Raw genomic sequence first — 16,413 nt, 5'->3', positions numbered from 1 at the left:
CACACCTGGGCACCTTCCTTTTTTAGAGAAGGGTCTCGCTCTTGCTCAGACTGGTCCGAAACTCCAGAGCTCAGGTAATCCATCCACCTCGGCCTCCCAGAGTGCCAAGATTATAGGCAAGAACCACCTTCCCTGACCCTTCTGTGTACATTTAAAGAAACTTCCTAAATTGTCAAAGATCTTAATTATCTGAATTTGTTGTATTTTGTTCTCATAAATGCATTAAAGGGTGGTATTGTTTTAGGAAATATTTCTAAAAAAAAAGTTTTATTTTATAATATTTGCATATTCCCTCAGTTGGGAAAAGATAAAAAATTTAAATGTTTTCTTAAAGGTGAGAACAAATGGAGAAAAACCTAGGGCTATATACTGTACAAAAATCCCAAATAAAATCTGAAATATTTATAGGTAAGTCACTGGGACGACAATTTTAATTATCTGTAAATCAGCTAGTGCTTTTAAATCAGTAACATTATATTTTGTATTTTAAATTTGTTACCAAATATATATTACAAATAAAAGTACTGAATTACATACTTGACAGTCAATAATATTCCATCTTTTAATTGTATTTTATATAATTACTAAGAAATTTAATTTTGTTTTAATATGTTTCTACATTTCTTCATACTTTTCATTAAACTCTGTACTTTTAATGTTACTTGGTATTAAAAATATCCTTTCTAATAAAAACTGAAATTGAGAGTATGAATTTTAAAATTGCGTGATAGCAGTGGTCCATTAATACTCATGTTCATTGGGAATATTACTATCTCTTCAAAATAATTATTTTATAATGGAACTTTACAGCAGATTATAAAGCATTCCTTTAAAATAAACCTACTCCTATCCAGGCTCAAGTAAAAATAGAAAACTAAATGCTATTTTGCTATTTTTTGATAAACTGTTTCCCTGTAGACTGCTATTACAAAAGGCCAGAAGTGATGATATGACTACCAGTAGCACTGTGTTAACTCTTTTGTCTTTATCAAGTATACAGTAAATTCAAATGGTGAGATATAGCTTCTTTTGGATTATCAAATGCTGCCCAGTATGGAACTATGGATCTGTAATAACTTGGAGGAACATTATTTGCCAGACTTATTACACACACATATCCTAAATTAGCTACAATTCATGCATTTTACCTAAACACGTATTTATTTCCTCTATAATATTATAAATGAAGGTTGGGAGCAGTGATTCATGCCTGTAATCCTAGCACTCTGGGAGGCCAGGGGAGGAGGACTGCTTGAGGTCGAGTTCTAGACCAGCCTGAGCAAAGTGAGACTTCATCTCTACTGAAAAATGGAAAAATTAGCTGGGTGTTGTAGTGAATATCTGTTAGTCCGGGCTCCTTGGGAGGTTGAGTCAAGAGGATAGCCTGAGCCCAGGAGTTTAAGGTTGCTGTGAGCTAGGCTGATGCCATGGCACTCTACCCAAGGCAAAAGAGTGAGATGCTGTCTCCAAAATAAAAAAAATAAAAAAAAAATGAAAGAAAGAAAGAAAAGGAAAGGAAAGGAAAAAGGAAAGGAAGGAAAAATGAAGCACGGTTTATTTCCACAATACTCTCCCTGTATGTGCATTGTTCCCACTTATCTTCTAGCCACCTTTTGGCTGTTACCAGCTACTCGTGTCTGGAAGAGCTGAGGGAGCTGGAAGGGGAGGAACGCTCCCTGGTAATGGCCGAGCCTCCCCTGAAGATCACACCCTTGGCTGCTCATACAAGCATCTCTCATAGAAAGCAAGTGAAGCATCTTCTTTTAGCCTAAAGAGATCCACTGAGAAGGAAGAAAAAAATGAAGTATCATCTACTGTGTCTCTAACAAAAAAGTGCTTTGTAACAGTTAACAGAAATGTTTTGTAGCAAAAGGGAAGACATCTCAGAGATCATTTTAGATAAGGCAAAATTCACCAATTTAAAAACAGAATTTTTTTTTAAAGCCGTCTTTTGATACTATGAAAAAGAGAAAGCAGAGAAAAGGAGATAGCAAAAAATATCTATGAATAAAAAAATCCGTGGGTAAAGCAGAAGAGGATTTTCTACATAAAAAATTCAAAATAGCTCTTTTAGGCAGTACATATAAAAGCTTATTTAAAACAAACCTCTCTGCTATTTCAAAAAACAGGCATTATGTAGGATGTTTTAAGACATGATACAGGGTGGCGCCTGTGGCTCAAAGAGTAGGATGCTAGCCCCATATACCAGAGGTGGCAGGTTCAAACCTGGCCCTGGCCAAAAACTGCAAAAAAAAAAAAAAAGAAAGAAACATCATACTAATGTAAAAGTGAACAAAAATTCTACATGTACCTCATTTTATCTAAATGTGCATATTTAGAGCACCCATTGCTAATGGTTAGAGTGCTGGCCCCCTGCACAGCAAGGGGGGGTGGGGGGCGGGGAGGAGGGTTGTTGTGTGTAAGGTTCGAACCCAGTCCTGGCCTGCTAAACAAACAAATAAAATAAAATAAATGTGAATACATAGCCTCATATATAATCAGCTTCATTATTATTAAAAATTCAGTGCTCTATAACATGTTATGATCTCTGAACTTTAAAGCTTCATAGTGGCTATTCATGGTGGCTCATGCCTATAATCCTAGCACTTTGGGACCAGAGGTGGGACAATTTCTTAAGGCCAGGATGTAAAGACCAACCTGAGGAATACAGCAAGACCACCATTCTCTCAAAACAGAATTGGCTGGGCATGGTGGGATGTACCTATAGTCCTAGCTACTCAAAGTCTAGAGCAGGAAAACTACTTGAAACCAGGAATTTGAGGCTATAGTGAGCTATGATGACTCCACTGCACTCTAGCCCTAGCAACAAAGACAGACTTTGTGTTCAAAAATTGAAAAAAACAAATAGCTTCATAGTCTTAAAAAAGAAACTGAAATACACTGTTTGAACTCAGGAGGAAAAAAATAGAAAAAAATAGAAAGCTATCTCTTATAAATAAGTCGGAAAAGGTCAAAGCATTCTGATTTTTATGACAAATTTATTTAACAAAAAGTAAAAACAATTTTATTCAATAAAGTACAAATTCAATCAAATCTGCAAAAAGTAGGTTCTAATTAAGCCATCCATTATTGAAGAGGATCCCAAAGAACTTAAGCATATAGGATAAAATATTCTAATTTCTACACCTCACATGGCAGGAGCTCTTGAGAAGATGGAAGTTCACTTCTAAAACTATCACTCTCATTGCTTTAGTATTAACCTTTCTTCATCTAATCAAACTAAACAATACTTACATGACCAGTCTGCCTTCTGAGGGTGGTAGCACAAAACACTGCATGTTCAAGACATAGTAAATACCCAAATTAGGAAGTCCCTCTTGTTCCCACCCCTAATTTTCACCATTTATTAACCACCTCCGAAAATTAACCACCTCCATAAAAAATTACTTCAAGTCACAAAAAAATCATTTTATTAGTTGCTATAACAAATTACTGCAAATCTGGTGGTAATGAACAGCAGAAATTTATTCTCTCACAGTTTGGGTGGCCAAAAGTCCAGAACCAAAGTGTCTGCAGAGTTGGTTCTTCGGGAGGCTGAGGCAAAGCCAGTCTGTTTCCCTCCCCCGTGGGCTTCTGGGGGCTGTGGGCAGCCTGCACACTCCTGGGCCTGCGGATGCTTTACTCCACTCTCTGTTTCTGCCTTCACACCACCTCCTTCCTCTTTTGTGCCTTGGCATTGGATTTAAGGCATTCAAAAATAATACAGGATGATGTCATCTCAAGATCCTTAATTATACCTGCAAAGACCTTTTTTCCAAACAAGGTCACATTCATGTTCCACGTTGGTATGTCTTTCAAGAAGAAAAGGGCGGCACCAGTCACCCCGCTACAGCCGCTGTCTTTCTGGGATTAGGTACATCCAAATTTCCAATAAATGCTTACTTCTTTAAAATTTCAGAAACATGAAATGTCATCCTTTTTCTAAATCTTTATTTCACATGTTAGTTATCTGATCATTCTTTTCATGTGGATCCATTTCCTTATAAATCCTCCTTCTTGTGCTTTCATTAGTCATAGTGAAAAAGGTAGAACTAACGGAACAGGTAGGTATCACATGCGTTTGGCCTACAAGAACAGCATTTTCCTCGATTACCAAGGTAGAAAAGGTACTGAGTCTTTGATCTAGGCAGTCTTCGATTTCACTATAACCTATGCTTTAATTTCTATCTATATAACCTCATCAGAATAAATACTCTTATAATCACAAGGTTAAACACACAGTTTATTCATATTCAAACACATCTGCAATATTTAACACTGACCTTAATTTTTACAGTTACTATTATTTCATTCATACACTAATAAGGGCCTTTTATGATACATAAATGGTACCAAAGGAGATTACTATAATGTGTATATCCTTAAATGAAACTACTTTTTTTTTTTTTTTTTTTTGCAGTTTTTGGCCGGGGTTGGGTTTGAACCCACCACCTCCGGCATATGGGGCTGGTGCCCTACTCCTTTGAGCCACAGGCGCCGCCCTAAAACTACTTTTTGAAAGAATGACTTCACAAAATGAGAATATCTCCAAATTCTCTAAATCAAAAGGGCAAACACTTCAGATGTACTGGATGATGCAAGATTTCATTATTAATTTTGGGAAGGGGCTTTCTTAAACAGCTCTTCCAACAGAAGCAGCTCACCTATGCTTTCCATAGGAACAGAAGGACCAATACCTCTTTAGCTCCAAATCCAAGTTACTCACTAACCCCAACTTTTGTCCTGCTGCCAAAACACAAGAAAGATGGCATGAAGCCTGGGAAACCCCATCTCCTCTCCACTCCGGACTCTGAAGCTCTTGGGGAGGGTACACACGTTTAAATGTAAACTTAACAGTTCAAAATATCCATGTCATCCTTTAGGAAAACAGATCCAAACAGCGCTAATGTGACTAGCACAATAATTTAAAACTTAAGAACCATCGTCGTCACCATTTATATGCACTAACAAGAGCATGCTGGCATATCTTGTTTTACTGTGCTTCACAGATACTGGGTTTCTATAAACTTGACAGTCTGCGGTAACCCGTCAAGGATCAGCACCATTTTTCCAACAGCAAGTGCTCACTTGAGGTATCTGTGTCACATTTTATTCTTTTTTTTTTGGAGACAAGGTGTCACTATATCACCCTGGTAGAAAGCCATGGCATCATAGCTCACAGCAACCTCCAAGTCCTGAGCTTCGGTGATTCTCTTGCCTCAGCCTCCCAAGTAGCTGGGACTACAGGCACCCACCACAACGCCCGGCTATTTTTTTGTTGCAGTCTGGCTGGGGCCGGGTTCAAACTTGCCACCTTCAGTATGTGGGGCCGGTGCCCTACCCACGGAGCCACAGGTGCCACCCTGACTGTGTCACATTTTAGTAATGCCCACACTCTTTCAAATGTTTTCATTATTATTAGATTTGTTGTAGTGATCAGGGATTTATGGTGTTACTACTATAACTGTTTTGACGCAGCACAAACCACATCCATAAGACAGTAAACTTAATCAATGTTCTGTGTGCTGACTGCTCCGCATACTGGCAGTTCCCCCATCTCTCTCCCTCTAATGAGGTCTTTCTATTCCCAGAGAACACAATATTGAAATTAGACCAATTAATAATGCTACAATCGTATCTATGTGTTGAAGTGAAAGGAAAAGTCACACAGCTCTCACTGGAAATCAAAAGCTAGAAATGATTAAGCTTAGTGAGGAAAGCATGTCAGAAACCCAGACGGGCCAAAACCATGTGAAGGAAACTGAAAGTGATACTCCAGGGAACACGTGAACAGTAAGAAAGTCAAACAGCCTTAACCCTGAGAAGGAGAAAGATTTATGTGAATAGCACATCAAACCAGCCACAACATTCCCTTAAGCCCAATCCTAATCCAGAACGAGATCCTGATGCCCTTTAGTTCTAAAGTTAAAAAGGCTGAGAGAGGTGGGGAAGCTGAAGAAGAAAGGCAGAAGCTAGAAGAAGTCGGTTTATGAGGTTTCCGGAAAGAAGCGTTTCCATAGTATAAAGGTGAAACAGCAAATGCTGATGGAGAAGCTGCAGCAAGTTATCCAGAAGATCTAGCCAATATTATTGATGACGGTGGCTGCACTAAACAACATATTTTTGATGTAAACAAAACAACCTTATACTGAAAGAAGATGCCACCCAGGACTTTCATAGTTAGAGAGAAGAAGTCAAGTCAATGCCCGGCTTCAAAGGACAGCTGACCCTACTGCTAAGGACTAATACAGCTGGTGACTTAAAGCCAAAGCTCCTTTACCATTCCAAAAATCCCAAGGCCCTTAGAAACTATGCTAAATCAACTCTGCCTGTGGCTACTACATGGAACAACAAAGCCTAGATAGCATATGTTTTTACAGCATGGTTTACCGAATATTTCAAGCCTACTATTGAGAACTACTGCTTAGAAGATTCTTTACAAAATATTACTACTCACTGACAATGTACCCAGTCTCTCAAGAACTCTGATGGAAAAGGACAAGCAGATTTAATGTTTTCATGTCTGCTAACACAACATCCATTCAGCAGCCTACAGACCAAGAAGTAATGTCTACTTTCAATTCTTATTAAGAAATACATTTTATAAGGTTAAAGCTACCATAGATAGTGATCCCTCTGATGGATCTGGGCAAAGTAAATGGAAAACCTTCTGGAAAAGATTCACTATTCTAGATAACATTAAGAACATTTGTGATTCACAGGAGGTGGTCTAAATATCAAATTTAAAAGGAATTTGGAAGAAGTTAATCCCAATATCCATGGATGGCTTTGAGGGATTCAAGACTTCAGTGGAAAAAGTAACTGCAGATGTAGAACTAGCAAGAGAACTCGAATCAGAAGTGGAGCCGGAAGATGAGATGGAAGTGCTGTAATCTCATGATCAAACTTGAACAGATGAGCAGGTGCATCTTAGAGATGAACAAACAAAGTAGTTTTTTAAGAACAAAATCTATTCCCAGTGAAGACGCTGTGAATGTTTTGTTTGCTATAAATGCTTCTGAAATGAGAACAAAGGAGTTTAGGGTATTATATAAACTTAGTTGATAAAGCAGTTTTAGGATTTGAGAGAACTAACTCCAATTTTGAAAGAAGTTCTACTATGTGCTATCAAACAGCATCATAAGCTATTAAAAAAAAAAAAAGCTTTGAAAAAGAAAGTAAGAGCCGATCGATGTAGCCAACTTCATTATTGTCTTATTTGAGGTAATTGCCAAGGCCACCCCAACTTTCAGCCACCAACACCCTTACCAGTTAGCGACCATCAACATTAAGGCAGGACCTACCACAAAGATTACAACTCAGTAAAGGCTCAGATGATTGATGGTTAGCATTTTCAGCAATAAAGTATTTTTAAATTAAAGTAGCTGCACTATATTAGACATAATGCAGTTGCACACTTAATAGACTACAGTATGGTGTCAGTGTAACTTTTCTACCTGCTGGGAAAACAAAAGACTCTGTGAGAATCACTTATTGCAACATTTGCTTTATTGTAGTGGTCTGGAACCAAACAGGCAATCTCTCTAATATGTTCCTGTATTTTGAATAGGGACTTTGCCAGAGGACCATACAATATTGCACTAGTCTCTTTACTTAAAATACTCCTTTCTAATTAACATGTCCTTGCCTTATAATCTGTTTCTAATAACAAATCAAGGTTACTGAGAGATGAGCATAAACATCTCATACCTCCACCAGGAATAATCGCCAACTTTGTTTCAACCAGGCCCATTTTTGCAGAGGAAGCTGAAATGAAAGAAAAAAAATTAAGTACCAACCATATCATCACATTTAAATATAACTACTTGAAAAGTTTTAAAATAAGATAAAATAAAAGTACTGTTCACTATACTTTTGTTACTAAAATCACTTCAAAAGGCATTTAGTTGTGGAAATAAATATTCAAAATGACATATTTTAGAAGACTCACAACACTATTTCCTTAAAAAATTGTTGGTTTATTTTTTTAGAGACGGAGTGTCAGTCTGCCACCCTAGGGTTTGCCATGGAGTCATCATAGTTCACAGCAACCTCAGACTCCTGGGCTCAAATGATCCTCCTTCAGCCTCCCAAGTAGCTGGGACTATAGGCACCCGCCACAACATCCAGCTAATTTTCCCATTTTTAGTAGAGACTTGCTCAGACTGGTCTCAAACTCCTGAGCTCAAGCAATCCACCCGCCTCAGCCTCCCAGAGTGCTGGGATTATAGGTGTGAGCCACCGCACCCAGCCATGGTTAAAAATTTCTTGGCAGTGAATTGATTTTTTGATGCAGAAAGACCAGAGCTACATTATTAGACTTGCTATTATTAATCCCTAGCTGAAGGCTTACATCCCATTAATTATTCAGAATCAGGAAAGAGACTGTGTCTGACAAGCATGAATTCTTTAGCTGCTTGAACATAATTCCCCAGACCAAACAGCTTAATATATCATATCAGATATGGCAACTTTTCAAGCCCAAGTCTCTAGTTATTTTCTGACGAATGGTTTTACTGTTCTAAGCTGGATAAGGTTCCTCTTCTCATTTTGTTTTCATAGCTGCTTTAGAATATCTTAATTATTTCTTTATTTGCATAGCCAAATGTCCTTACAATACTTTCCACATCTTAATTCCCAGATCCTGCATTCTTTCAGAAATGGACTGCATGTACCTTAGCTTTTCAATTTCAAACCCAGTGATTTCATAACAAGCTAATAGAGACCTGAAATGAAGTAAAAAGGAGGAAAAAGTACACCAGTACACCTAGACTGGTAGCTCCAAATCCCAAGGAAATGTCTCATATAATTATTAAAAACTGGATTCTGTTGACTCAACTTTTAATATGTGGCCACATCGGAAGTGACAGTGGGAACTGAGGGAAGATCAGCGACAGCTCTGTCTGTGATGCCCACATCTCAGTCTGGACAGCGAGGACATCAGCAAAGCTAAGACTGTATACAGTACTATGACCCAATAATACGTGGGAGCAGTGCACATTGCTCTAGTGAAACGGTGTAGGCTGCAAGGCCAGCCCAGTCACTTCTTTAGAGCTGTTACTTCTTTGCTCTCTGCTCCAACCTTCACCTGTACCCCCAAAGAACCCACTCATGGGACTGTCAGGGAGATGGAGTAGGTGAGCACGTGCCAAATGCTGGAATGGCATGGGCACCAATCAGCATGCAGTAAGTTATATTCACCTCATATCATCCTCAGAAAACCACTTACCAAGAGAGTGAACTTCAAAAAGACTGAGTTATTATTATTGTAGCTGACAGTGACTAGCCTTGGACTAAGTACATCCGTGGATTAGTTCTCTTAATCTTCATAACATTAACAGTCATTTTCCCCATGCCCTCTAAAGAGAAAGAGACTTATCTAGAAAGGGCAGGACCTATGATTTCAAACTCAGTTCTGTCCAACCCAAATTCTCCCAAGCAGCAATACAAGACCATTTTTTTCAAGTGAGAATTTCAAATACACCATCTAACAGGTGACTTTTTAAAAAAATGTTCCACTAAATAACAAGCAGAATAAAATACTTAGAATTATCTGAAGAATAAACACAAACTTCATTTTTTTAAAAATTATGTCTTAACAAGATTAATTCTCACCTGCTACTCGTATATCACACGCTAAAGCCAGTTCAAGACCACCACCTAATGCAAGCCCATCTATTGCTGCAATTGTTGGCACAGGAAGATTAGCTGAAATGCAAAGAAAAACATCATAAGATCATTACCTCATTGTGTGATTCACTGTAAATATTTTTCTGTGAACATATATTTTAAATAGGATATCATGTAAACACTGTTATACCCCTTTAACAGAATTTAAGCATTTCCATCATTATTCTTTAAAACATTAAATAATGATTGTATAGTGTTCCATCACAAAGTGTACAATAATCTCTTTAAGCCTTACTGAATAACTTTCATAAATATTTTTTGCTGAATTAATGGAATCACAGTTCTATGACTTTTTAATCTAAGAACCTAAAAATTTTCTGAGATGTTTGGTTCATACAAATTTCAAGTTGAAATGGCTTATGTATAATAGCGAAATTCGTGATCCTTTACTTCAGTGCTCAGAAAGAAAGAGTCTCATTCAAAGAAGTGACATCTGCTCAAACAAGAAAGAAACAGTCAAGTGGTTGTTGTGGCTTCAGCCCTCAAGTTCTGTCACTTAGTCAGCAGCACTGGCACTACAAATGGAGTTGGCAGCCACCAGGCTCTACCACTTCAGAGGCAAAGAGCCTTAAGAACCTGCCCAGAGGCATGACTAGGAAGGGATCAACCAGTCATAGAACTCAAAACTGGACTTTCTTGAGTCCAGAAAGAGTATTGTGCTAACGTGGCTTTGTAAATTATAACGTACCAGATTTCATTTTTATAACTAGTTCAGAAAGTGATTAGTTGTGTTACTTATTCTGTGAAGCAAAACCCTTTCTATTAGTTTTATTTCTGACTGTGGGAATGTGAAGCTAGGCTGGCCAACCTTGATAGATAAACAGAAGGTGGATTTTAAAAACAGCTGCCCCCCCTCATGTCTCTCTTAGCTTTTTTGATACGTGAAATTCCCAAACAGAGGCTCACTCCTTGACCCCTTTTAAAACATAGAACTTTGCTGCAGTATACTGAGTCTTACTCATTCATCCGTAGGGATTCATCAGCCCCATTCTGAGATCCAGTCTGACAAGGACAGAAAGGAACACACACGCACTGCCACAGGAGGCAGGGCACTCCTGGAAGAGCGAGGGTGGCCAGGGCTTTTGCTCAGGCCATATTTCACTATTTGTTCCTGTCTGAACATTTATGGGGGAGGTAGGGACTTAAAAGGACAGGACACATTCAAATGTGCTCTCCAGCACTTTGTGCAAAGAAAATACCAGACAGCTATGTCAGCTTTAACTGCTGGTAAATGAGAGTAATGTGCAAATAATATCTAATAAATTTTATGTGGAAAAGAAAGCAAAGAAAAATCAATGGCAAGTTAATCTGAGTGGTTCCCAAGGTCATCTCAAGCTACTGTAAGTGAAATCCAACAACTCTGTTATCCTCTCTCACGCCATCTTCCTTCCTAACAACCTGGCCAGAGAGATTATCTATTTCCAGACGCTCTCAATCTGTGATCTCTCCAATCTCAAGTCTCTCCCACCCAAACCTTTCCTTAGACCTGCCTGAGGCCCTCCAGATTGCCCTCTACAGACTGGCTTCTGGGAGAAGTAGAGTACACACATCCATGGTACCTTACCCACTCACCTCCAAACCCCTGGGACTGTTCCTGCACCAGTCACCAGCAACATCCAGTGCACGCTCCCCCCTTCAATTCCTCTCTTTCATTTGGCTGCTGAGTCCCTCATCTTTCCTGCTTTCCCACCTGCCTCTGGTGATTCTCAACCTTCTCACTGAATGAAAGTTCTACATAGGAGTTCTCATTCCCACCTACAAATTTTACTACTGCCTATAATACTAATGATGGCCAAATCTCTACCTCAAATCTAAATCTCTCAAAACTGTACAGCCACTAGCCTGTCAGACACACTCATTTACATCTTTATCATGTCCCAATCCATTTTTTAATCCTTCTAGATTCTATTTTGGTTTAGCAGCAACGCTATTCACTAAGTCCCAGAAGTTCTCCTTTCCAAGACCCTTATATCCAATTTTTTTCTAAGTCCTTATAGCTCACAAATCTCCAAGCCTCCATCCCTTTTCTACTGCCAGAGTTCTGAGTCCCATCATTTCACACCAGCAAGAAGTCCTGACTGATCTTCACCTGCAGCTTGCAGCCTTCTGATGTACCTTCCCCATTTCCTATAAGGTAATTAAAATGCAAACACAGGCTTGTTCCCTATTTAAAACTGTAGAATGACTTACTCCATCGTCAGAATAGAAATACAGTAAATGTTTAGCATGGCATGGGGGGCTCCTGGAACTAAGTTCTGCCTACTGTGCCTTTTATCCAACCTCAGAAAGACACACTCTATTCCAGCCCCTACCTACGGAAAGCCCCTCTGTACAAGGTGGGGCTCCACCTGGAATGCCTGGCTAGTCCCTACTTGTCTTTAAAGGGAAATGTCCATTTATCCTTCCATGGCACTCTGTACACATTTTCTATTAGAACCTTCACTGTCAGTGCTGCTCAATGGCCACCTTGCCACTCCAGGATAAACAAGCAGGGTTTTCAATGCCTCTTCCTCCACTATTAAATTAAACGTGGCATTTTGCCTACTTTTTTCTTTATTATTAACCTCTTTTCTTACTAAAATAAGTAAGTGTAGTCCTACAGAGCTACAGGAAAGAATAACAAGTTCCAAAGTGGAGTGAGTAGCACAGAGAAAGAGCTGCACGAGTGTTAAGGTGTTCTCCAAGTAGCTGCCAGAAGCTGCGACATTATGTAATACATGTTCGGTCTTCATCCCTGTTCCCAGCCATACAGCCCCTTTGGAATCTCCGCAGTGGTAAGAGTGTCTTTAGCATGCTAATAAGAAGACTGGTGGCTGGGGGACCCTAGAAAGCTTCACAATAGGAGTCGGTCTCTAGGAAGACCAAGGCAAGATTACAGGTATGAGATTTCCAGCCTCACCCTCAATCTCCTAGGAGGGGTAGGTAGCAGGTTCAGCTGATCACCAATGGCCAATGATTTTAATCAGTTGGGACTACTTACTGGGGTCTCCATAAACATCCCCATAGCACAGGGTTTGGAAGGGCTTCTGGATAGGAACACGAGGAGATGCCCAGAGAGGACATGGAAGCTCCACGCGTCTCCCCTGCCTCACTCTGTGTATCTCTTCCTCCGCTATTCACATGTATTCTTTGTAATACCCTACCCTTTATAATAATAAATGTGTGGACATGTGCAAAGTATTTCCCTGAATTCTGTTAGTGCTCTAGCAAATCAACTGAAACCAAGGAGGTTACAGTGGGAATTGCCAATACACAGCCAGCTGGTGAAGTACAGGTTACAATCTACTACTCTGGTAGTCTGAGCTCTCCATTGTGGGATCCGACACTATCTCGCAGGTAGGAATTAGGGGACACTCAGCTGGAGGGAGAGGGCACACACTGAGGACGAATGTTCCAGGTTCCACGTGAATCAAGCGCGGCATTTACCCAGAGTGGCAGGAACTTGGGGGTGAACAGTGTGAGCGTGCTGAGGCAGGGGTGGGGGGCTCAGGGCTCAGACCAGTCAGTACATGCTCAGGTTTTCATGATTCTAAATATAGATAACAGAATGCTATCTTCTATATGCTTATATTTTTCAGAATAAAAATTATTTTAAAATGTGATAGTTAAGAATTTGAGAAATTAAGTTTCTAAAGGGGATAAAATTTTAAAATGCCAGGGCTTGTTTTGCTTTGTCAAAGGCCCCCACACCAGGGTTGCTATAAAAGGAGCCAGGCTAGGTGCCAAGAGACACACCAGAGGTGAGGGCTGTGGCCTGAAGATGGGGACAGGAATTCTAAGAGCAACAAGACTCAGGCCCAAGGGGCCTTACAATTTATAAGAAAAATATAAATTTTAAATACAACTTATAAGAAATATATAAGACAAAATAACAAAGAATTGGGGGCCCTTAATACAAAACAAACAAGGAAAACAGGATACTAATATTCTCAAATTATTAAAAAGGTTAACTATTTGCTATTTTCAAATATGAATGAAGTTAAGCATTATAAAAAGCTGTCCATAATTTTTTCCTACTAGAGAATTAAGTAGAACAGCTTAATTAATATTTAATGAGAAATTAAATATTAGCTGTTTTACAATATCATAAATTCTAAAGCTATACAAAATCCTAATTTTCCCCTAAAAGATGTCTGTTTCAATAAACTGTTTTCAGAAAAACATTCATCATCTCAAAGCACATGCTGGTTTCATAGTTACCTGTTATGCTTGGGGGTGGGGGGTGGTGGTTTTGTTTTGGTTTTTTACATCTAGTATTTCTTCTACTTGAAAGCACTTAGTCATCAAGGAAACTCAATAAAACATACATTTAGAATGGCAGATTATCGGTTTCAAAGAAACAAAGAAATAGCAAAATGGCAGTTGTACAGGAGAGCAGACGAACACGACAGGACGGCAAGGCCACTGAGTAATGGCTATTCCCAACAGCAATAGGAAGAAATGATGACTCAGTGCGTTATGCAACCAACAGGATCAGATACTATTTTGAGTTCTCTACCAGGAAATGAGCCAGGTATGAGAAAGAAGATAATAATCCTTTGAAATGCTCCTAAAAATATAATTAAAGCAAACAATTAAACTGTTTGCTATTTTAAGGAGGGGGGCAGCTGTAAGGAAGGCCTCTGACTCACTTTGGTAGTTTGTGGGACCCCATGGCCTGAAAGCAGAGAGCTATGAACGTGGAAAAAGGAAAGTATCTATTTTCAGCTCCCAAATAAATACAACACATTGGGCATGTTATCTGCTTCTAGAAAAAGATAAATCAATTTAGGCAGTGCCTGTGGCTCAAGGAGTAGGGTGCTGGCCCCATACACCGGGTGTGGTGGGTTCAAGCCTGGCCCCAGCCAAAAAAACTGCAAAATAAATAAATAAATAAATAAATATCACTTTTAAAGAAAAAAACGCTCGAGTCAAACTATGATTTTTTTTAAATTTGGATTTGCTTGAAGAAGAGTGTTCCTATGCAAAACACAGAAACCAAACATTTCCCCATGTAGTATGCTCGAAGTCTGAATATTGAAATCTTTCTAGGAGAACAGAAATTAAATCAAAGTTAACTAAAAATTACAATGAATTCCTGATTATCCCTAATTTCCGTAAATATTTCACATAACATCATTGTGTTCTCCTATTTCTGTCACTGGGTTTTAAAGAAACCACAAAAACAAAACAAGGCCTAAGCAAAGCCAGCAGGCTGGCTGGGCCTCAGCGCTCCTGCAGGCCCACACCAGGGTTGCTGCAGGGGCCAGTGTGGCTGCCCATGGACACACCAGAGGTGAGGAGTCAGGAGTCCCAAGAGCAAGGAGCCTCAAGTACAAGCATGTGTCCAAAAGCCAAAGGTAACAGTAGTCTAAATAATCACACCTCAATTCCAACACTAGGTTAAAATCCAAATAAAAGGGAGAAATTCTACAACTTGTGATGAAAAATAGCTGGATAGCAGCAATATTCCTTATAGAAGGTATTACCTGTATCCAGAATAAATAGCCAAAGGCTAGCATTCCCTCCCGCATGCATGTTTACAGAGGTATTTTCAGGCTATATCAATTCATACAGCAAAGAGAAATAAATTTACTTGGTTACTAGGAAAAAAAGATAAAATTTCTTCCTGTTACTTGTCTGGTACTGTTATCATGATTTGAGCATTGGTGGTCTGGCTCCAGGGTCTGGCTCTTAACCATCACTAATTCTCACACTATAGCCTAGAGCCTTGAAGAAGGACAACAGTGTGAGCCACCCAACCTATCCTTCCCCTAAGGATACATATCCGAGAAAAGGGAAATGCTGAGGTTCTAGGAGTCTGAGCATCCTGGCTTTGTGCTCCACTAATTTCTAGAGACCTGGAGCAGCATCATAGTTCACTGGGTCCATTTCAGTAACGGGCTCCAAAGCACCAGTCAGTTGACCTTAATAGAGTTCTGACTGGAATTTTCTTTGGGCGTCTCCAAATCCAGTCTGGCAGTGCCCCAGTATATGACTATATAGGCTACTAAAAGGTCAACCCTGTATAGGAAAGGGTCAACCCCAGAACATCCCTTTCCTACCAAAATTCCAAATCAAAGCCTCTCTGGGGGCGATGCAGAGATGAGAGGCAGGCAGGGTTTTAAACCCCACAGGTTCCCACTCAGAAACCTTACCTGCAAGGTTACATTTATTAATCAAACTGAGGAATGACTTCCACTTTTGATGGTTGTTCCACCTCTAAAAAAACTCTTGGCACTTAAAATGCTACTTGACGTGGCAAATGTAGTTACTTCCAGGTAACACGATACAATGAATGAGTTGTTTATTTTCACCTTGCAGGAAAAAAATATACACATCATTACCATGGTGCTTGACGAACTCTCAGGTCTATATCCTTGCTATTTCAAAGTGTGGTTTGTAGACCAGTAGCATTAGCATCACCTGTAAGCTTGTTAGAAATGTAAAATTTCAGGGCCCACTCCAGGCCTACTAAACCCTACTAAACTAAACCCTACTATATCCTCAAACTACAGCCCATGGGCCACATGCAGCCGGCCAAGGACATTTATCCAGCCTGCCGGGTTTTTTTGTCACCGCTGCCTGTCCTGCTTAGCAGCCGATTCGTCCCGGGGCCCATAGTCCAGCCCTCCAACGGTCTCAGGGACAGTGAACTGGCTCCCCTGTTTAAAAAGTTTGAGGACCCCTAGCAGCATCTGTATTCTTAACAAACCCCCAGATGATTTATATACACAATGAACT

The 16,413-nt window shown here is 39.5% G+C and overlaps 1 protein-coding gene across 3 annotated transcripts in view; it reads right to left on the bottom strand.

Annotated features, from left to right (window-relative positions):
* The window catches only part of AUH (AU RNA binding methylglutaconyl-CoA hydratase), a 165,765-nt gene that overhangs the window by 74,550 nt on the left and 74,802 nt on the right, over nt 1-16,413 (bottom strand). For all 3 annotated transcript variants that reach the window (XM_003795010.2, XM_023516241.1, XM_023516240.1), the window contains 2 exons: nt 9,616-9,708; nt 7,711-7,767 (listed from right to left, as the gene is read on the bottom strand). In XM_003795010.2, coding sequence (XP_003795058.1) covers nt 7,711-7,767; nt 9,616-9,708 — 150 coding nt within the window. The remainder of the gene's footprint in view (nt 1-7,710; nt 7,768-9,615; nt 9,709-16,413) is intronic.

The sequence above is a fragment of the Otolemur garnettii genome, unplaced genomic scaffold, assembly GCF_000181295.1.
Source record: "Otolemur garnettii isolate 467f Iridium unplaced genomic scaffold, OtoGar3 scaffold00088, whole genome shotgun sequence".
In the NCBI taxonomy this organism is placed as follows: domain Eukaryota; kingdom Metazoa; phylum Chordata; class Mammalia; order Primates; family Galagidae; genus Otolemur; species Otolemur garnettii.
Note: the sequence above shows the minus strand (reverse complement) of the source record. Positions and strands in the feature narration are given on the sequence as shown.